The sequence below is a fragment of the Macrobrachium nipponense genome, chromosome 7 (genome assembly GCF_015104395.2).
Source record: "Macrobrachium nipponense isolate FS-2020 chromosome 7, ASM1510439v2, whole genome shotgun sequence".
In the NCBI taxonomy this organism is placed as follows: Eukaryota; Metazoa; Arthropoda; class Malacostraca; order Decapoda; family Palaemonidae; genus Macrobrachium; species Macrobrachium nipponense.
The window spans coordinates 103479447-103502755 of NC_061109.1; the positions used below are offsets into that span (position 1 = coordinate 103479447).

The 23309-nt window shown below is 47.7% G+C and overlaps 1 protein-coding gene across 1 annotated transcript in view; it reads left to right on the forward strand.

Moving 5' to 3' along the window:
* LOC135217178 (sterol regulatory element-binding protein cleavage-activating protein-like) overlaps nucleotides 1–23309 on the forward strand; it is a 184931-nt gene that overhangs the window by 74784 nt on the left and 86838 nt on the right. The window contains 1 exon segment of the mRNA XM_064252899.1: nucleotides 20781–21393. Within this exon segment, the coding sequence (XP_064108969.1) occupies nucleotides 20781–21393 (613 nt within the window).

Consider the following 23309-nt stretch of genomic DNA (forward strand, 5'->3'; position numbering starts at 1 on the left):
CTCCCCTTCCTCGACGTCCTAATTACGAAGTCTACCCGGAAGATGACCACCACCGTCTACACCAAATCTACCAACTTTGGGACTTTGCTTAAACGGAGAGAGTGAGTGCCTGAGAGGTTCAAGACCACCACCTTCAGGGCCTTCGTGAGGAGGGCCTTAACGCACTGTTCAGCGTGGCAGGACACCCACTCAAAACTGGATCGAGCCTCACAAATGATGATTAACAACGGTTACTCCAACAAGCTGATCAACAGGGAGATACGAACAGCTTTGAACAAATGGTACATGGAGGACGAAGAGAATAAAGAGAATCCCCCCTCCGAGGATGTACGAATTTTCTACAAGTCCTTCGTGCACCACGGATACAAAGAAGAGGAGAGATGCATCAAGAAGATTGTGGAAGAGAACGTCACCCTTGTGGAGGAAGGGAAGAGGCTCTCTCTTATATTCTATTATAAGAACCAAAGAACAAGAGACCTGGTTATGAGGAATAACCCCACCCCGCCTGCAGGAGACCCCCTGAAGCTGAACAAAGTCGTCTACCAGTACACATGCCCTATTCAAGGATGCCCTGGAATCTATATTGGAATGACAACATTACGACTGTCCAAGGGGATCTCCTGTCACGCCCAGAATGGTGCCATCAAACACCACGCCCTCACCGCCCACCAACAGCACGTCGTGCGAGAGGACATCGTGAAAAACACGGAAATAATTGGGAGAGCCCCTGATCAGCGACGCCTACGCCTCCTAGAGGCATTATTCATTCTCGAACAAAAACCCCTCCTAAATACAACACAGGAACCCTTCCTGCTGCCCAGCTGTGTGAGGAAGGGCCCCCCCCCCATCCAGACGATAACACCAGTGAACAGGACGGGACCAATATTGAAGAGGATGGAAGAAATACCAGGAGTTACGTCACCACGGTCGCAGCGAATGAAAACCCGGCTCCAGGTGACGCAACACACCTGGGAAGGTCAACACGCCTTGAGCGTTTCCGATGCCTGGCCGCCAGCCAATGAAAAGTCAAGCATCCTCCGGGTCCTGCAGGAGCATCCTTGAGCGCCTGCATGACTGATATAAAGAGAAGGACTCACCACCAAGATTCAGTCCTCCAGCAACCATTGCTGTGACCATGCCCTGGCAGATCTGGGCGAAACGTCAAACGTCGAGAGAGAGAAACTTGTAGTATTAGTAGCAGTGATAAAGATAATTCAATATGACTACACTGGATTTGATGACCCTCTTTGGCACGTTGCTTCCCAGTTTCAACAACATTGAGAAATCCTTAATAAGGAAAATAAAGAACACTATACAAAATTAATGGAGCTGATGCCGCAATCCTTTTCAATAAGACATGTAAATCCATTACTTCACATTAGCCAAATCTACAGCACAGGTAATCTCCAGACATATCCCAAGGAAGAGCTCCCCTTTGCTCCTGTCTGATTATACATTGAACTTGGCATCAAGATGGTGGTTTTGGGGATGTGTGAGGGAGTTCCCCTCCCTCACTTTACGTCACTAGCCACTTTCTTTGGCCATCTTCATGTGAGGATGTATTACTGTGGTATTTCTGACTGCTAAGTTAAAGTTGTGTTGTTTATTTAATAATTATGTTTTCTTGAGAAATAATGTCTTTCAGATGTGTAAAGGAGTAGAACCTTCATCTCCTCCATTTTTTCTCGGGTGGATTCCCACTATTTATTATTTATTTTCTTTGAGTTACAGCAGTGCTGCTGTTGTAGGGAACATTTTACTGCTGGTTCGAGTCACTTGGTAGAAGAGGTAACTTGGACGTGTTAACCGTCCTCCTCCTCCTTGCTGTTGAAGTTCCTTTTTTGTTCCAGTATGTATAGAAACCCTCGGTCCTTTAACAATAGGAATGGTACTTAGTGGCAGCTGAACCGGTTTTAAGCTTTGAACAAGGGAGTTCGGTAGTTAACTGCTTGTCTCGCAGTTGGCGGTCAGCTCGACTGCGAGGAGAGGAGTCACTTTGCTTTCGGCTGCTGACGGAGACAGACGTGTTGTTCGCCTCTCTGCCTGCTATCGTCATATGCTTTGTGCTTCACTGCGTGAAGATTTTCTTTTGGCTTTTCCTATTACTGTGTGATTGTGCAAAAGGATATGTAAGTACGTGTGTTTTTTTGTATTATTCATAGTGTTGACTTCGCTATGGATTCACGAGAGCCGGAGAGACCCCCGCACCCCCCCATCAGCCGCAGATTGTGGCCTGGTGTGGAGGGTTGTAAGTGTGGGGCCGTTCGGTCGGTCCTCTGTTGAGGTCGATCCTCATGAGTTTTGTACTCGGTGTAGAGGGCGAGATTGCTCTCGCACCGAGACATGTGATGTATGTGTTTCTTGGTCGGAGGAGCAGTGGAAGCGCTATGGGCGGAGGAAGAAGTCGCCTAAGCCGGCCAGGGAGTCGGAGGAAGATTCTCTGGTTGCTTCCCTGGTCACGGACGCGTCTTCCTCTTTTCTCTCTCCATCTCAGCTCCCTCGTATGGCTCCTTCCCCTTCGGGTGAGGTATCTCGTTCCGAGGTACCCTGACATTCAGCTGTATTCGGGGTCTTCTGTTCGCTCGGGGTGGGATCTTTCCCCCCCGGGCGAGGGGTAACCCCCCCCTTACTAACCCGACTCTGTTCCCTTCTTCAGGTTTGCTTGCCACGGGTGACGGATCTCGGCTGGGCCTGGTATTCGCTGGGGCTCCAGGGAACACTGACGATTCAGGGGCTACTGAGTCACCTGGCGAGGGGTCTATGCCGGTCACCCACGGCTTGATCACCACCACTACAACGACGGTATCCATGCCTGGCTACGCTGCGCCACCGCACCTGGTGTACACACAGCACGTAGCCACGGTGGTCCCGACAGTCGCTGTGCAGATGCCACTGACGGAGGTGGGGATGCCCGCTGTGATGCCGCCACCTGGTTTTACCGCTCTCGCCTCAGCCCCTGACTTCTGGTGTCCTAAGAGCTCTCTGCTGGACCTGCCACCTATGCATAGGATGCAGCTGGTTCCTGCCCCGCCTCCTGTTCCTGTCCACGCTCCCGCTCCAGTACCAGTACCAGTTCCTGCCGCCGTTGTTCCTGCTCGTGGTGTTGCTGCTCCCACCCCAGGTTCTTCCGGACAGGTGCAGTCGGACCCTGTTGCTTCGGCAACTGCCCCGGCTCCGTCCTGGGTGGAAGACCTGACGGTAGTCGTGAAGAAGCTGACGAAGAAGAGGAAGAAGAGGAGGAAGGTGTCGTCGTCGTCTTCATCGTCTTCTTCGTCGTCGTCTGCCACCGCTTCCCTTTCGACTTCTAAGGCCTCACAGCCTAAGAAGAAGAAGGTTGCCTCCTCCTCCCTTAAGAAGGCTCGCTCTGAGGCTTCTAAGGGTCCTTCTCACTCCAGTGGGAAGGTTGGGGCTTCCGCTGGTCCTCCTGTTCCTTTGGGAACGTGACCCGTCTCTCCTTCCGCAAGGAAGAAGAAGACGGGGACTGGAGGAGCACCGGCTAACACCGGTACCTCGGCGCCAGGTACCGTCTCGGCCTCTCGTTTGCGAGAGGTACCGAGTGTACGGTCGCCCACCGGTGACCATGCAGGCAACCGAGTCCGCTCGGCGCCAGGATCCAGGCACGGAGCGGAAGACTGGGGGGAGTCATCCAGGTGACTCCCGCCAGGCCAGCGATTGCTCTCGCAGCGAGCCGCAGGTACCCAGGGTTGACGCGACGGTCCCAGACCGTCTGCGGACTGAGGCAAGGAAGCGGTCCCCTCGGTCGCCTGAACAAGCCTCAGCTGGTCCAAGCGACATGGCGCGCCGTGAGGACAGGCCTCGCTCCCAGCGTGACAGCATACTCTGCCGGTCCCCTGAACGTCGCTCCCACCGGGACCGGGCGGAGAGGGGGACTAGCAGCAGCTCTTCTGATGCTCGGGACTGTCGCCACTATTCTCAGTCCAGCCGCTATCGCCTGCAGCCCCCTCAGCACACTCGTTCTGCCGGTGGGTGCGGGGGTAGCGTCAGGTCTGCCTCTCCTATCCCTTCAACTTCCTCGGGTTACACCGGGAAGAGCGAGGCGATTAGGAATGATCGCGAGGGGCGCACCCCACGATCCCCTCGAACCTGTCACGGTCCTCGGATCGACCAGATCGTATGTGCAAGTGGCAGGAGGAGACCATGAGGGGTCTGTTGTGGTTCCTCCTGTGGAAGGAGGAGGTTCTCGGGAGGCGTTCTCGCTGGATGGGCTTGACGGCCTATCTCCGCAGGATGCAGTCACTCCCGAGATCCAGAGGTCATTTTCAGAGGTTATTGCGCTGATTCGTCAGCGCAACGACCTCGGGGAAGGATCACTGCTCCCACCGTCCGATCCCACATCGGGTTTGGAGTCGTTCTGGGGTCCCAAAAAGGAACCCAGGGCGACGGTGGGTCTGCCGCGATCAGCCTTGACTGACAGTGTACTGAGCCAAGTGGACGTTCTTGTCTTTGGACAGGAGGGTTTGTTTTGGTCCGGTAGGTCATCCAAGCTCCTTCCCCCACCTCTACCACGACAGAGGAGATTCTATGTGCCTTCAGAAGATCCTCTGCCGCCCAAACAGGTTAACCCGGAGCTAGCTAGGCTAACTCTGGGGGTGTCCCAGCAGCAGCTCCTGTCGGAGAACCTCTCATTCTCGCAGCAGGAGGCACTTGCCTTGGAATCTGCCGCTATGGCAGCATTCCAAGCAGTCTCCTGGCTCGACCTGTGGTCCCTCACAGTGTCGAAAACCACGGCCTCTTTGGGGAACATCACTCCTGAAGGGGACCTGGCTTTTGTGAGACTGTGTCGCTCTGGAGGTAGGGCCATCTCCTACCTGGCCCACCAGACGGCTAACCTGTGGGCCAACCTGGTTCTTCAGCGTAGGAACGCTGTCCTCCCCCGAGTGACCAGGGCGGCTGGGCAAGAGGCTGCATTGGGTCTTCGCAATGGACCGGTGCGGAGTTCCTCCTCTCTCTTCCCCAGAGAGATGGTGGACGCTGCGGTGGAACAACAGCACACTGATGACAGTGACCGTCTGGTCCACCAGGCAGTCTCGAAGGTGCTGGGCAACCTCGAGCAACTGTGGCTAAACCAAAGAGTTTAGCTAGCGCTTCCTCTGCGGCTAAGACGATTGCTTCGTCGAAGCCCAGAGGAAAGACTCTGCCTTCGACTTCAGTAAGGAGCGACTGTAACCAGCCCTCCTCCCAGTCCTTCTCTCGAGGAGGATCTGGGAAGAAGAAGCCGAAGAGAGGCGGGAAACGCTAGGGACAGCGTTCCCCCTCACCTGCTTCCGGAAGGGGAGGGGTTGCCTGGTGAGCCATTGGGCAACATAGCAGCGCTACGGAGCAGAGACCTGGATAGTGAACGTTCTTTGGGAGGGGTATTTACTACCCTTTGAGTCTCGGCCACCCCTCACCTCCAACCTGGTCCTTCTTCAGATGTACGTCCCTGGTTCGACCAAGGACGTAACGCTTCGGCAGGAAGTAGAAACCATGCTGAGCAAACATGCTGTGGAGATTGTATGGGATCAGTCGTCGGGCTTCTACAGTTGACTTTTCCTGGTGGAGAAGTCCTCAGGGGCTGGTGCCCGGTGATAGATCTCTTTCCCTTGAACCGATTCATTCGCCAGACTCGGTTCACGATGGAAACGGCACGATCAGTGCTCGATTCATCAGGGAGAACGACTTCGTGCTTTCTGTGGATCTGAAGGACGCGTATTTCCAGATACCCATCCATCAACCCTCCAGGAAGTACCTCCGCTTCATCCTCGATGGGACAGTGTACCAATTCAGGGCACTTTATTTCGGTCTCTCAACCGCCCCACAGGTGTTCATGCGAGTGTTCACTCTGGTGTCGTCTTGTGCCCACTCGGTAGGGATACATCTTCTGAGGTATCTCGACGATTGGCTAGTCCTGGCGAGCTCCCGCTCGCAGTTGCTACAGGACAGGGACAGACTACTCGAATTCTGCCGCGATCTGGGGATCGTAGTGAATTACGAGAAGTCGGATCTCGAGCCCAAGCAGAGGATGAAGTACCTGGGCATGCTGATCGATACGGTAGGAGGGCGAGTCTTCCCCGCAGATTCGCTGATAAGCAGGTTCAGGGGGGCAGCAAGCCAGTTCCTGTCTCGACAGGAGCAGCCAGCTCAGCAGTGGCAGGTCATGATCGGTCACCTGTTGTCTCGAGAAGTTAGTTCCTCACAGACTTCTTCACCTGCGGTCTCTTCAGTGGAGACTAAAGGAGTGTTGGTCACAGGCAAGAGACCCGCCTTTCTTCCCCGTGTCCCTCACGGAGGAGGTGAGGCAGGACCTAGCCTGGTGGTTGGACGACCGGAACCTCGTAAGAGGAGTACTTCTTCACTGTTGCTGTTCTCAGACGCATCGACCGAGGGATGGGGCGCACACCTGGAGGAGTTGCTGGTTGCGGGTGTGTGGGATCATCACGACAAGCACCTTCACATCAACGTCCTGGAGCTCAAGGTAGCGTTCTTCGCTCTCCAAGAGTTCCGGGATCGTCTGGTGGAACACTCAGTGGTGTTGATGAGCGACAACACCACGGTAGTGGCATACGTCAACAAGCAGGGGGGCCTAGTGTCCCTTCCGCTACACCAGTTGATGTTGCAGGTGCATGAGTGGGCCGTGGCACACTCAGTAGAGCTGTCAGCCCGCTACATTTCAGGCAAGAGGAATGTAGTAGCTGACCAGCTCAGCCGTCGGGATCAGGTGATAGGAACCAAGTAGTCCCTTCACCCAGACGTGGCGGAAAGGCTCTTCAACCTGTGGGGGCGTCCAGTCGTCTGTTCGCCACTTGGCACAACAGAAAACTCCAGTTTCATACAATCAACTTACCTGTCAGATATATACATAGCTAAGACTCCGTCGTTCCCGACAGAAATTCAAATTTCGCGCCACTCGCTACAGGTAGGTCAGGTGATCTACCGGCCTGCCCTGGGCGGCAGGACTAGGAACCATCCCCGTTTTCTATCATATTTTCTCTGTCGCCGGTGGTATCAACATTGTTGTTATTACCTCCTGACTTAGATTCATTTTTCAACCTTTGATCAACGTTTTTCGGCTTTTTGGTGACGTATTTGGATCGTGTTTTGGCATTCGCTACTGTGGATTGTTTTTGAATAACTCTTTTGGATTTTTCTCAGTATGTCTGATTCTAATGTGAGTGTGAGAATGTGTGTGAATGTAGGCTGCAGGGTGAGGATACCGAAAGCTTCGGTTGATCCTCACACTGTATGCCGTAAATGTAGGGGGTTTCAGTGTTCTGCTTTTAATACTTGTAAGGAATGCGAGGGATTGAATGCAGAAGAGTGGAAGACTTTGACTTCTTATTTGAAGAAGTTAGAGAGGGATAGAATTAGACGATTGAAAGGTGTGAGTTCAAGGCCTATTGAGCCTTTCACTGATAATTCTAATCCTACTGATGTAGATTCTCCCTATGTATCTCATTCTCAGAGTGCTTTTTCGGATTCGGCATCGGAAATCGCCAATCTGAAAGCTACAATTAGAGATATGAAGTCCAAGATGGCGGACTTCAAAGGTAAGGCTAGTGAAAGTGAACATTACTGTGAAGTGAGTTCTCCCAGTGTTGTGGAGGGGGCGTTTGATCGTCCCTGCGACGCTCCCAGGCCTAGACCTCTTCCAAGCTCACAAGCCCAGAGGAGAAGGAAAGTCGAAAGCCTTAAGGAGGTTGTGGGGATCCCCAACGGTCAGACGTCCCTTCAGCTAGCTCTGCTTCGTGGCAGGCGGCTCAAGGGCGCTTTAGAAAAAGCGTCATTCGCGAGTGTTTCTCGTCATCTCCCTCTCCCTCACCTAAACGAGGGTGGAAGGAATCGAACTTGTCAAGACCGCTGAAGCGGCATATGAAGCCTGACATAGATTCTAGTCCAGAGCGTTTCTCAGATGACGCTCCGTCATCTAGCAAGAAAGCGAAGGGGGCGTCAGCGTCACCTGAAGTGTACGCGGAAGTACCCTTTCCTTCTTCTCCCCCGAGTGATGACGAAAGACGTCATGCACTGGACGTGGGAGAAGCGTCAAGAAAGATCATCATGGCAGTTCAAGAGCAACTGTCAATCTCTAGTGGGAGTTTTAGCGCCACGTCGGAAGGACGTGACGCTTCCAATTAAGAAGTCTCGTCCTCTCTCACCTGTTCAACGAGAAGCGTCATACAGACGGGTAAAACGGCTAAACGTCTTACAGAAACGTAAATTAGTTCGAGAGCGAGAACAGGTGCTTACGAGAATGTCGTAACGCCAGAGAGACGTAAGACGTCTTTTAGACGCGAAGCGTCATTGGAAAAGGAGCATAGACATGACGCTCCGTCCAATATTATGACGCCAAGTAGGACGCCTTTGGAGAGCGGAGCGTCTTCCAGGCGCGAAGCGTCATCGAGACGTCAGCAAAAGACGTCATCCATGACGCTTGGCGAACGGGAAGCGTCATGTAAGCGGGAAGCGTCTTCTAAAATTCTAGAGAAGCCGAAGCCTATGACGCCTTCAAAGACTATTAGAGCGGGAAAGAGGAAGGAGTATCATTCCCTTAGCCCCTCTCCTATTAGGAGTTTGTCTCCTCAAGAAGACGAACGTTCGGAAAGGAGAGCGGAGAAGCATGTGGATCCCGAGTTAGAGGAAACTCGGATGACGAATATAGTGGAAGGGAAGGTCTCTCTAACTATAAGGTGTTGACTACCCTACTACTGGAGGAGTACGGAGACGAGTTGACTCCTGCCGCTCCTCCTTCTCCGCGCTCGCTCTTTTCCAGTACTAAAGACGAAGAAGGCCTTCATCTTTTCTCAAAATGAAACCTACCATATCGATGAAAAGAGCTTTACATTCCTTAGACTCTTGGATGAAGTCTAAGAAAGACTTAGTAAGGACAGTCTTCTGTATGCCTCCAGCAAGATTGGCTGGGAAAGAGGCGTTTGGTATCAGACGGGAGAGAATATGGGTATTGCTCTCCCTTCTACAACCGAAACAGATTTTTCGACTTTGGTTGACGCTTCAAGGCGTCCAAGTCTCAATCTGCACGGATTACATGGGGTATTTCGGAACTGGATCATCTCCTCAAGGGACTCTTTCGTGTATTGGAAGTTTTTAACTTCTTAGATTGGTCCCTTGGGGTGATGTCCAAGAAAGCACATGATTCGGAAGGAATCGAACCTGAAGCCCTATTATGCATATTGTCTTGTATTGACAAGGCGGTACAGGATGGATCTTTTGAAATAACCTCTTTGTTTGGAGCAGGTCTTTTAAAGAAAAGGACTGTATATGGCGCCTTCTTAACTAAGGCAGTCTCACATGCTCAGAGAGCAGCACTTCTATATGCGCCTCTATCTGACTTTTTGTTCCCTTCTCAAGTTAGTAAAGGACATTGCGCATTCTTTAACTGAGAAGGCAACTCAGGATCTGCTGACGCAGTCAGCAAGAAAGAAGAAACCTGTTTCTGCATCGGACAAGAAAGGACCCAGTACAACGGTGCAGCCCTTTCGAGGTGTTCCGACCTCCAGACCTTCCACAAGGAGGAAGGCTCCAGAGAAGAGAGGTAGATCTGCTTTTCGTCCCTTTAAGAAAGGAAAATGAAGATTCTCTCCTCCAAGCACCAGTAGGTGCCAGGCTCCTGGGATTTGGGGAAGCCTGGACACTGATAAATGCAGACGCGTCATCTTTGGCGATCTTAAGGAAGGGATATCGTATCCCTTTCCTGAACACTCCTCCCTTAACGTCAATACCAAGGGAACTATCAGCCAAATACAAGGATCCTGTGCTGAGGGATACTCTTCGATCGATGGTGGAGACAAATGTGGGACAAGAGAGCGATAGAATTGGTACGGGATCAACGCTCCCCGGGGTTTTACAATCGCCTTTTTCTGGTGGCGAAAGCCTCGGGAGCTGGAGACCAGTACTGGACGTCAGCTCTCTGAAACAAATTTGTTCAGAAGGAGAAGTTCTCCATGGAGACTTCTGCTTCAGTCATGGCGTCATTACGTCAGGGAGATTGGATGGTGTCTTTAGATCTCCAGGACGCCTACTTTCACGTCCCGATTCACCCTTCATCGAAGAAGTACCTCCGTTTCATGACGGGGGGAAGGATCTTTCAGTTCAGAGCCTTGTGTTTCGGCCTGTCCACAGCTCCTCAGGTCTTCACAAGCCTGATGAAGAATGTGGCGAGGTTTCTTCACCTCAAAGGAGTGAATGTCTCGATGTATCTCGACGACTGGCTCATCAGGGCCAGATCGGAGAGACAGTGCTTGGAGGACCTAAAAGTTAACTCTCGATTTAATCAAAGCGTTGGGATTACTTGTGAACCTCGAGAAGTCTCAGCTGACCCCCCAGACAAGACCTAGTCTATCTGGGGATTCGGATGGATTCTCGGGGTTTTCGAGTTTTTCCTTCGCAAGAGAGAATCGCAAAAGGTTTGCAAATAGTCTCTCTCTTCTTAGAGAAGCAACAAACGTCAGCGAGGGAATGGTTGAGCCTTCTGGGGACTTGCTTTCCTCGCTACAACAATTCGTCCCTCTAGGAAGACTGCATGTACGTCCTCTTCAATTCTTCCTCAAGAGGTCTTGGAGCTGGAAAACCGGACAACTGTCGGACGTTTTTCCCATTCCAGTGGAGATAAAGTCGCACTTACAGTGGTGGTTGCTCCCTCTGGAAGAGAACGATGGACTCTCTAAGAACACAGAACCCAGACCTAGTGTTGTTCTCCGACGCGTCGGAGAGAGGTTGGGGAGCGAACATTAGGCTCAGAGGAAGTGTCAGGCACCTGGGAACCAGCACAGGTGTCTTGGCACATAAACTGCAAAGAGCTCTTCGCCGTACATCTGGCCTTGAAGAGCCTGGAACCGCTGGTGTCAAACAAGGTAGTGCAAGTAAACGTGGACAACACCACCGCACTTGCCTACATTCGGAAACAGGGAGGGACGCACTCCTCGTTCCTTTACGAGCTCACGAGAGATCTATACTTTGGATGTCTCACAGGAACATCTCCCTGCTGACAAGGTTCGTACAGGGGAGTAAGGAATGTGGAGGGCGGACAGGCTCAGCAGGAGGAACCAGGTCCTTCATACAGAATGGACACTACACGAGGAAGTGTGTCTCGATCTCTGGTCTCTGTGGGGAACTCCTCATGTGGATCTCTTCGCAACATTCATTTCAAAAAGGCTCCCAGTGTTTTGCTCGGTCGTGGAAGATCCAAGAGCAATTATGGTGGACGCCTTCCTGCTAAACTGGTCTTGAGTAGACGTTTATGCTTTTCCCCCATTCAAAATCCTGGGGTTAGTAATGAAAAAGTTTGCGGCGTCAAAGGAGACGAGGATGACGTTAATAGCCCCCTTTTGGCCGGCCCAGGAATGGTTCCAGGAGGTGGTAGAGTGGATCGTAGACTTTCAAGATCCCTACCAAGAAGGACGGATCTTCTCAGACAACCACACTTCAAGAGGTACCATCAAAACCTCCCCGCTCTCGCTCTGACTGCCTTTCGACTATCGAAAGACTTGTCAGAGCGAGAGGCTTTTCTCGCGAAGTGGCAAGCTCGGGATCGCGAGAGCACGCAGAACCTCCACTATGAAAGTATACCAGTCGAAGTGGGAGGTATTTAGAAGGTGGTGTAGATCCAAGAAGTTGTCCTCCTCCTCTACCTCTATAGCGGAAATTGCTGATTTCTTGCTATTCCTGAGAGTAAAATCTCATCTAGCCGTATCCACAATAAAGGGATACAGAAGTATGCTCTCGGCTGTATTCAGGAACAGAGGATTAGATCTGGCAAATAACAAAGATCTCCACGATCTCATAAGATCTTTTGAGACTTCAAAGTCTAAGGAACCAGTACCTCCGAACTGGAACCGGACGTAGTCCTCAAATATCTGTCATCGGATAGATTCGAACCTCCTCATCTGGCATCGTTTAGAGACATAACTAGAAAATGCCTATTCCTATTATCTTTAGCTACGGCAAAGAGAATTAGTGAATTACAAGCTCTGCAGGATAAAGTAGGATTCAAGGGAGACTCGGCTATTTGCTCGTTTAAGGACCCTGTTTTTAGCGAAAAACGAGAATCCCACGAATCCCTGGCCTAAGTCATTCGAAGTCAAAGGAATGTCGAGTCTCGTAGGCAGAGAAGCAGAGAGGTCTCTATGCCCTGTTAGAGCGCTGAAGTTCTACCTTCAGAGAAAGCGTCAGTTGGGAGGCTCTAGACAAGGTCTTTGGTGCGCGGTAAAAGACCCCACCAAGACTGATGTCCAAGAATGCTCTGGCGTTCTTTGTAAGAAACGTCATTACGGACGCTCATAAGGTCTGTCCTGACGAACAGTTACAACTACTAGAGTAAAAGCTCATGAAGTAAGAGCGGTTGCGACGTCTCTCTCGTTTTATAAGAAAGTATGGTCTCTTAAAAACATCATAGATACGACATATTGGAGATGCAACTCAGTATTTGCATCTCATTACTTGAAAGACGTGCGTGTGACGTATGAGAAGTGTTTTTCTCTAGGTCCCTATCGTATCGGCAGATACGATTCTGGGTACGGGAGCCGACACCAATCCTTAAATGTATATACTGTTCTTCTTTTTGGATATGGTCGAGAGTCTCTTCGAACAATGGAGGACTTAGGCTCGCACGGGCGGCGTCTATGTTGTTCAGTAAGAGAATTCTTGTCATTACCAATTAGTTTGGGTATAATTTTTTTTGAAAAAATTATGTATGTGTGCGTAGTGGTTTTTTGAGTTACGGTTGTTGTGACGAGTTCGGGGATAACTCGTAACAATCCTTAGTTCTAACATATGGTTAGGATCAGGTGGTCGGGATTGGTTGTGTGCTCCTTTATAAGGTGCATTGTCATATAAGTGGATCAGCACCCATTGACAAAGTCCTTTTAGGCTCTGCCGAGTAAGTGGATAAGACCCCATCGGCAGACCCACAAGAACTCTTGGCCATAGATCACATATCTCGCTAAAGTTTCTTGAGGTGATGCAGACTACTGGGCAAACACCCACGAAGTCTACCACCTATCAGGTAGGAACCAAGGTTTTATTTATACCTACAACATATGTTGTTTACCTGTCTATTCCATATAGTAGCTGTCTCTTACCCTCCACCGAAAGGTGCCAATCAGCTATGTATATATCTGACAGGTAAGTTGATTGTATGAAAATGATATTGTTATGTTACAATAAAGTTTCATACATACTTACCTGGCAGATATATACAATTAAAGGCCCACCCAGCCTCCCCGCAGGAGACAGGTGGAAGAGAGAAAATATGATAGAAAACGGGGATGGTTCCTAGTCCTGCCGCCCAGGGCAGGCCGGTAGATCACCTGACCTACCTGTAGCGAGTGGCGCGAAATTTGAATTTCTGTCGGGAACGACGGAGTCTTAGCTATGTATATATCTGCCAGGTAAGTATGTATGAAACTTTATTGTAACATAACAATATCATTTTTGTTCATGAAACTTACCTGACAGATATATATATAGCTGTATTCTCCGAAGTCCGACAGAATTTCAAAATTCGCGGCACACGCAGTGGGCGGCCAGGTGGTAGTACCCATTCCCGCCGCTGGGAGGCGGATATCAGGAACTATTCCCATTTTCTATTCATATTTTTTCTGTCGCCGGTCGGTAAACAACTGTTTACAGACCTCCGCCTAGGATTTTGAAACTTCATTAGCCGCTTAAGTATCCTAATTATTCTTTCGATTATTGACTGGCATTTGTGGCTAGGCATACGCTATCGTAAATTTTTTCATTGCATTTGATGTCTGAAGCTAGTTAGCCTAGTTTCAGACTTTGTTGTCTGCATGGGGTAAGGTGAGGCTACCGGAACTTTCGGTAGACACTCGCTTAGTATATATGACGTTTACATGTTTTCTTTGCATAAGTTCAATGTAATTAGTGTAATGTGTGACTGATTACGGAAGAAGTAGGATTCATGACGCATTTTAGAGCGGGTTAGAATCAGGAGTTTTCCTCCACAGTAAACAGAAGTTAGAAATAATGAACCTTCTAACCTCCTAGATTTTATTTTGCCTAACCCTGTGGTATGGCTTACGGGCCTAGAAGAAGTGTCTGCTAGAGGATTACATCAAGTAATCTTAGACTAAAGTGCTCGCTCTCCAATCAGTGTTGTGAAGTGTTTATGCCCCTTGTGTTGTGGAGGGGGCGTCAGATCGGCCCTGATAATGCCTCTAGGCCTGGACCTCTGTCGGACTCCCAGGACTCAGGGAGTAGGGCATGTCGAAAGCCGCAAGAGGGTTACGGGGCTCCCCACCGATCTGGCGTCCCTTCGGCAGAACCTGTTGACGCTTCCCAGGCTGCTAAAGATCGTGCACGTGCACGAATCTTGAAGGATTGCTTCTCGTCCTCCGAGGCGTCCCCCCTGCCCCGCGCAAGGGTTGGAGCTCTCGGAAGGACTCGCGCCCTCTAAGAAGCTTTAGAGAAGAGGACGCTTCAACTTCCTCTCTCTCGTCAGGAGGGAAGATCAGATCGGTGGCCCATAACGCCTCTAGGCCTAGACCTCTGTCGACTCCCAGGAAACCAGGGAAACGAGGGCATGTCAAAAGCCTAAGGGAGGGTTTACGGGTTTTCATGCTGACCTGGCTTCCTTTCGGCAGGTCCTGTTGTCGCTTCCCAGGCTGCCGAGATCGAGCACGTGCACGAATCTTAAAGGATTGCTTCCTCGTCTCCGATGCGTCCTCCCCACACAGGGGTTGGAGCTCTCGGAAGGACCGCGCCTCCTAAAGAAGCTTAGAGAAGGTACGCTTCACGTCCTCTCTCTGCGTCACGAGAGGATGAAACAGTAAACAGAGACCACATTACCTTTTCGAAGAATGCACTGGCTCTTTTCCTAAGGGACATATTAAGGAGGCTCATTCATCTTGCCAGAAGAGTGATTTGAGCCTCCTGCGAGTGAACGCTCGTTTATACATTATTAAGGAGGCTCATTCATCTTGCCAGAAGAGTGATTTGAGCCTCCTGCGAGTGAACGCTCGTTTATACATTATTAAGGAGGCTCATTCATCTTGCCAGAAGAGTGATTTGAGCCTCCTGCGATGTGAACGCTCATGAAAGTTAGAGCTGTTTCAACCTCGCTAGCATTCAAAAGAATTTGGTAATCAAGGACATTCTAGATTCCACCTTTTGGAGGAGCAACTCAGTATTCGTCTCCTCTCCTCATGGCGCTCCGTATACGTTATTTAACGTTCGCTTTACTTCGAAAAAGCAAGCTGTTTAAGTTTGACGTCCGGCAAGCTGCTTTGCACAGTCAAACAACTTATGTCTCTGGTTCGGCATAAGAAGGGCAATTTAGAAGTGAGGAAGCTTTTGGAGGTGCTCGACGTTATATAAAGTTTTTTTTTAGAGACATTCTCCAGGACGCTCGGCAAGCACCTTGCGAGGGTGTCTTTCGGACGCTCGGTCGTTCCTTTGCTGAGTGCGTTTCTGGAGATGTTCTTTTGCATTACTAAGACGCAAGTTGTCGCACAGGCGGCCACTGTCTTTGTAAGAAGCGCTCGGCAGGAGAAGGTCTTTAAGGCCCGTCTTGAAGACGAAAGCCATAAGTCTTCCTTTAGTGTTCACACACTTCAGGAGCGGCTTGCGGCTCTCCATGGAGACTCGCATGAGGACGTCCCTTGAAAATATTCAACGTCATACGCAAAACGCGGTTTCGTCATAACATTGGAGATGTTTGGCAAGGTCGCTCGCCAGGACGCCTCTTGGCGGGCCTTGCATGCATCAGGGCGCTCAACGAGTTCCTCTCTGAAAACGTCGTTCAGAAGACTTGGTGTTCTCTGCTCAGACACGCTCGTAGCTAAGCAGGACGTTTTTTGAGGACGCTCAGCAGGACGCTTTTGAGGACGCTCGGCAGAACGCTTATGAGGACGCTTTTGTGGACATTCGCCAGGACGCTTCGGTGGAAGCTAGGCAGGACGCTTTGCGAGAGAAAAGACTTGTAGAAGGCGTCTTATTTGCTGTTCAGGACGTTTCTTAGGACGCTTGACGCTTTCTAAACGCTCGTCAAGAGGAGGTTTTTTCAGGACTCTCCACAGGACATTCCTTTACAGAAATTTTTAAAAAGGATTCGGAGTTAGCGGAGAGACATACCCGAATTTTTTCTTCGTTCCCTCTTTCCTCTTCATCGATTTCTCTGAGAATCGGGAAGATTATATACTCGGATTCCTGGGTGACTTTCGGTCATGTTAAAGAGTTTTCCCCTATTAGCAAAGTGCTAATAGTTTTGTCAAGTAAGGACGTTTTCCCCATTGTCAAGATACTAAACGTTTTGTCATTTAAGTGGGGGACCCCCTCATAAATGGGGTAGTTCTCATTGACATAGATTTTAACGTTTTTATCGTTTAAGCGGATAAACTCATTAACAAATTTCGGAAGAGCTCTCATTCATTTTCAGAGGCTCATCCGGGGAGTAAGAAAAAGACTTGTAGACTAGATCCAGGAAGCCTTATGTCCAATATCATAAGAACATTGAACGGTCCTTTTCGATCCTCGGTTCTCTCTTGATGATCTCTATTCGAATATTACTCCCTTTTCTTGGCAAAGAGTCAAGGAGTTCTTTTAAAAAGTCTCATTCATTAGAACGTGGACAGTCGTTTTCCTTTCTTTCTCTTCCTCGTCGAGGAAAGATGTAGTAGAGAATTCGATGTTAAAATTACTACAATACTTACGTAGTTTATCTTTGCGTCATTTTGCTAACGCATGGGTCAAGTCATATACGCATATCGTATTACCTCTGCGGATAGAAGCCGAAAGAACTGTTGTTCTAATGTATTTAATTGACACTCCCTTCAACCTTCCAAGAGTTTTCGGAGTAAGAACAACTCTTCAGGTATTGTTACGACAACACCAACTCAGCTTCTGTATTTAGCGAATTTGTTTCGTTTAAAATATGGCCTGCTTGAGAGTTCCTTTTGCTCGATTAATTTCATAACCTATCCCTTCGTAAAAGGAGTAGCTGGCAACTTCAGGCAGACTAGTGCGAGACGATGAACAAGGCTGCTGTTACTGTGATCTACGCAGTACCGGCTAGCTCGGTGACATGCGCGGTTTGGTTACGTCTGTTTTGTTTCCCTTGCGGAATGGTTGAATAAGCCGTCTCTCTGCCCTCCCACATCATGATTTTAGCCTCGGGTTGAGGAATTTCTAGTAATCATGAATGAACATGCCTTCCGTTTACTTAGAAAATTTCAACAAGATATCTCTTATACTTGTTCGGTGCGGGTTTACCGCACGGTAACAGAATTCTGTACGAATCTACCGCGGCATAGCACTATAATATGCTCTCCTGCTTATGCAAAGCGCAGCCTTATTTAGGGAAGGAAGCAGGCTGAGTGAGGGAATGGATGAGTTTGCTGGGGACCATTTCCTCGCTGGAGAAGCTTGTTTTCCCTGAATAAACAGCAATTCAGACCTCTACAATTTTTCCTCACGAAGAAATTGGAATAGCATCAAAGATCTAGTAATAATTCTAATTTTCTCTCAACGGCTTGAGGATCACCTCGGGTGATAGCGAGAGGATGCCAGACATCCGAACAGGAGGAACAGATGTTCTGGCACATTGTCTGAAAGAATTGGAAGCCAAATTGGTGGTCGGCTCTCCAGTTCCTCGAAGGGTGAGTTTGGATCGAGTGGCCCAAATCATCTCGGATAATTTCTCAGCTCTCTCATAGCTCAAGAAGAGAGAGTTGGTTATGGGCTGGGGCACGGAACGTAACGATCCTCAAGAGGTTCGTTAAACTAGTGCACGTCCGTGCGGGTCTTCTCGATCGAAGGCAACAACTACTGACGTCTGAGTAATCCTCACTTAGAAGTATGTCGAAAGTTGAGGAGAGACTGAGAGCGTCCTTTCGTTAAGTTTTTCGTAATATTGAAGACGAAGGAGCTTCCTCTTAAGTTGTTCCCTTATTCATGATCCTAGAGGATTAGCTTTAGTCGCCACATGTTGGCCTCTAAGAGGTTGGATTCACAGAGGTCATGTAATTCAGAGAATTGTCCAAAGACCCTTCCCGAGAGAATCGGTGTAATCTAACATCGTCACTTAGTGAAGTATCTGATATCTCTCCTCTCTGAGTCTAAAGGCGTTCAGACTATCGAGAAGCGATAAGATCTTCAAGATTAATGGCAGTCTCTTGGCCAAGGCAAAGCAGTGCTGCCTATTTTCAGTGTTCAATCGGAGGGTGCCGTTTCTGGAGATAGTGAAGGGAAATGACTGTTCCTCCACCTCGACCTCTGTGAATTTCTTTATGGTTCTATCTTTCCGTATGAAGTATGAGATAAGCTAGAAGTCCTAACTATTGTAGATATGCAAATATGTTGTTGACGGCCTCTAGGCTCAGAGATTCGGTTCTGTCAAAAAACAAAGCTTCACGATCTTTGAGGTCTGGGGAGATCTTGAAATTCTCTGGATCGCAGGTTCCGGCATGGAACTTAGACGTAGTCTGAGTTTCTGATGCCAAAAGCATTTCGAACCTATCCTTTCTGCGAACTTAATACACGTGACCAGAAAGGCTAACATTCTAACCGCGTCTACCCACGGCAAAAGAGGGTTTAGTGAGGTTTTAGCCATCATCAGGGAGGTTTTTAGCTTTAAAGGAAACATATGCGGTCTGTCCTCTAAGCCTTCCGTTCTTGATAAGAACGAAAACCTGTCTAACCCTTGACCCGAAGGCTTGGAGACCAAGGGTATGGCACAAATTATTGGGCAAGGGCATTAGAGAGTCCTGTGCCCTGTCGGGTCTCTCAAGTTTTATCTTGATAAAACTATAGAAAGTCGAGGTCAACGGACAATCTGCGGTGTTCCGTAAAAGACCAGACTGGTTCATGTCCAAGAACACCCTGGCATTATAGTCAAGGAGTTCTTTTAAGAAGTCTCATTCATTATGTTTGCATAAAGATTTGAGATTTTTTCTTAATATGAATGCTCAAGAGGTGAGGGCGCCGGCCTCGGAAGCATTTCAACAAAGCATGACACTCAGTAACATCCTGAGTGCCACGCTTTAGCGAAGCAACTCTGTGTTCGCTTCACACTCCCGACGGATGTGAAGCGACATTTGAGATCTGTAAGTCGCTAGGACATACATATCCGTAGATATATTATTGGGGGCAGCAAGCAACACGAATCCTATCCTATAGAAAAGGGATAGGTGTGCTTTTAACTTTGAAGGGTTGGTCGCTTGAGGCGCGTTCCTTTTCTTTAGCCTAGAAGTTATGGAACTAACTTTGATAGGTTAGGTCAGGTGGTGGTTTTAGCTTCGTTGCCCTCAGAAGTATGGTCATATGGTCTAGTCACATTGTGGTCACGCCCCCGTTGGCAGATCATCTAGAGCGCACCAGCATTACAGGTCTCTACCTCGCTGGCAACTCTAGTACGCAGAAGCAGACTTTGGTGACAGTAATCACGAAGTCGGCTATGCTAACAGGTGAGGAACCAAGATGTATATCATCTACTAATTTAGTTTCCCAAAAAATCCTATTCTGTCTCTTCCCACCATCCGAAGGTGGGATTCAGCTATATATATATCTGTCAGGTAAGTTTCATGAACAAAATGTTATTGTTATAATACAATTAAGTTTGTTCATACTTACCTGGCAGATATATATAATTAAAGTGCCCACCCACCTCCCCTCAGGAGACAGTGGCACTGATAAAATATGAATAGAAAATGGGAATAGTTCCTGATATCCGCCTCCCAGCGGCGGGAATGGGTACTACCACCTGGCCGCCCACTGCGTGTGCCGCGAATTTTGAAATTCTGTCGGACTTCGGAGAATACAGCTATATATATATCTGCCAGGTAAGTATGAACAAACTTAATTGTATTATAACAATAACATGTTTTCTACTCAGTTGTGCTGGACCCGTGGGCAGCTGCAGAGGACGCTCTTCAACACCCGTGGGACAACCTCTTCATTTACACCTTTCCCCCGTTCTGTCTGATTCGCAAGGTGATCAGCAGGGCGCTGATCACCTCGAATCTCCGGATGATCCTGGTGGCCCCCAAATGGCCTCAAGGTGTTTGGTACCTGGACCTGCTGGCTCTGCTCGCCGAAGCACTGAGGGAGATTCCCCCCTGGCACAAACTCCTGTGGCAGCCACACGTAGAGGGGTACCACCGGTCGGTTTGGTCCCTGTGTCTTCACGGCTGGCTGTTATCCCTCATCTCTTGCGAGCGTGAGGCTTTTCTCGCAGCGCAGCAACAGAGATGGCTGGATACCTCAGACAGTTTTCTGCAGCTGTCGACGCCTCTTCGTTAGCGTTGGGGTTACCAAGAAAGAAGTTTCCAAGAACACTTTCTTTCTGGCTATTTGAGGTGACCAGGACGGCGTACGACGCGGATGGTAGTGACGACACCCGTACCGTTCGCCCGAGAGCCCACGAAGTCAGAGGTATTGTTCCATCCCTTGTGCTCCGCAAGAACTTCTCCCTGGCGCAGGTTCTGAAGGCAGGGGTTTGGGCCAACCAGACCACCTTTACTTCCTTCTACCTTGGGGATATTACCCACAGGTCCTTGGACACTTTCCTTGGGACCCGTGGTGGCTGCTCTTATAAATTTTAGTTATTTCATTTATATATATTATATGAAAAAGTTTTGTGTGATGTGGTAACTAGTAGTACTAATTAGATTTTAGTCTTTGAAATTACAAATACACTTTAAAGGATCATCAGCAGATCAGTGAAATTGCTGCGTTTATCAAAACTGTTAAGAGTATTTTATTGGAGCCTGTTATCTATATGTACTATATATATCCTATTTCAATATTTTCAGCCGGTCCAGTGGGATGTGGGTCGATGATGATGAGAAAGATGATAGTGAATATGACATTACAGAACGCCCAAACTCTTCGCAAGCACATTTGAGACATGATTCTTCTGGAAATTTGTTTCACATATTTCCAGATCTGAGTCCTGCCATTGATCTTCATTTTAATAGTCGAGTGAATGAAAGTCATAGTACTAATTGTTTCAGTAGATTTGAAAGATATTATGATGAACATAGAAGACTATTACAAGATGAAGAAGAGTATAGACAGAGAAGAGGGAGGAAAAGTTCAGATGGGACAGAATGCTCTCCTTCTAACAATGTATCAAAAGCTAAAATGGTACGTTCACCGTCCTATACTGAAAACTCTAGTTTATTTAGAAATAAAAAGCATAGTAGAAATTTAAGTGCCGGAAATATCCCAGTTAGTGCTCTCACTGGACAAAATGGGATGTTTGGTGTCCGTGGTAGTGTGGAAGAAAATTCTGAGTTAATTGGTGTGAACCCAGAAGAGGAAGTGCCTCCTATTTGGTGCCTTGAGTGTCATGATGCCCTGGTCTTTGTTGGGTGCGGTACAGGACGTATTGAAGTGTGGGATGTATATAATGGTATTTTGAAGGTAAGCTATTTTTAAATCTTTATTAAACATTACATACACAAATTGTTCTTTAATATCAAATGTATTATACAAATTTAAGTTAGAGGCAAGGCATGCAGTGACTTGAAGGTTTGTTTATATAATTATGAATTCATTACGTGTTTAATTGCAATTATATCAAAATTTACCAGACAAAACTTAATATGGCCATTGTAACTATTAACAAGTTTATTTGGAATGAATCTTACTGTTAAAGATAGCTATATCTTTGCTTTGGCAGGCGAGTTGCCATGCAAGGAGTTTGCTTGGCTAACCTAGATGATTGTCTAATTCACCTGTTCTCCACCAGGTGTGTCTTGAAATGTTTTAGCTTGTCAGAATTCTTCATGCCACTGCAGCAGGGATGTCAGTGTTTCACTGGTTTGGCTGTTGCTTTATAATAGTATTGTTATCTTTGCCATTTGGTCTTTAGGATTTCTTATGGGGGAAGCAAGTTAAGAATACGTACTAGGTTCTGTAGAATTTATTTCTGTTAATCAAGATGTTTGCTTTTGAACTAGATAGGCATACTTTTTATGCCAGTTGCAGGTCAAGAGTGTCACATTGAAAAAAGATGTGAAGACTGCAGCGATTGGTCAGAATTCCTTAAACATAAGAAAAGAAGGGAAGCAGACTGATTAAGAAAAAATGAGCTACAAAAGGACATATCTCTGTCACTACCCCCTCTCTCAGTTGCCTTCACCTATGCTTATCACTACTACACCTCTGGCTCTCCCCTAATTCCTCCTCTAGGGGAAAAAAAAAAACTTGGAAATATACATAATTGGAAACATGGTGTGATGCAAAAGAAATGGGAGACTAATATACTGTATTGGCTATTGCCTGGTCTTGCTGACTGTCAAGCACTGTGCATATTTGCTTGTTGAGTGCCATAGTATCTGAGAACTGAGTGCACTTTATTGTAACTAGGATTCTGATGGAAATCTTAGTATGGTTAGAATTTAGGAGAATGTAATATACAGGTTTACTAGGATGTTGAATATATCTCTAGTTTATTATTATACAAATAGTTGTTGCATTACAAACTGTGAGTTCCACATTCATGCACAATTGAAAAAAAAGGACAGTAAACTCAAATTTTATGCAAGGGATACATTCCTATTAAGTTTATCTTAGTTTTACCAGAAGACTGAGCTGATTAACAGCTCTCCTAGGGCTGGCCCGAAGTATTAGATATTTTTACGTGGCTAGGAACCAATTGGTTACCTAGCAATGGGACCTACAGTTTATTTTGGAATCCAAACCACATTATATTGAGAAATTTATTTCTATCACCAGAAATAAATTCCGATTCCGCGTTGGCCGAGCGAGAATCGAACTTCGGACCACCTGGTTGGTAGTCGAGCACAAAAACCACTCGTCCAATGGGGGACTTACATTCCTATTAAAGTGGGAAAATACTGTATATATTCGTGTAATTTTCAACTAATTGTAATGTTTGGCCGCATTTTTTACTGCTTAAATTAGGTTTTTAGCATATACCCCGTGTAATGTTGGGAGTTTTGATTCTGGCAATAAGCCTAGGCTACATTAACCCTTAAACGCCTAAGGGGTATAATAAAAATCATCTCCCGTGTGCCTAGGGGGTCTCGGAGTGAGCGCCGAAGCGGAAAAAATATTTTCAAAAAATCACAGCGCACTTAGTTTTCAAGATTAAGAGTTCATTTTTGGCTCCTTTTTTTGTCATTGCCTGGAGTTTAGTATGCAACCATCAGAAATGAAAAAAATATCATTATCATATAAAAATATTGTGATAGAGCTAACGAGTTAATTTTTTTTCGTTGTATTGTACACTAAATTGCGATAATTTTGGTATATAACACATTGTAAAATGATCAAAGCAACACAGAGAAAATATTATCACAAAATGATGCATG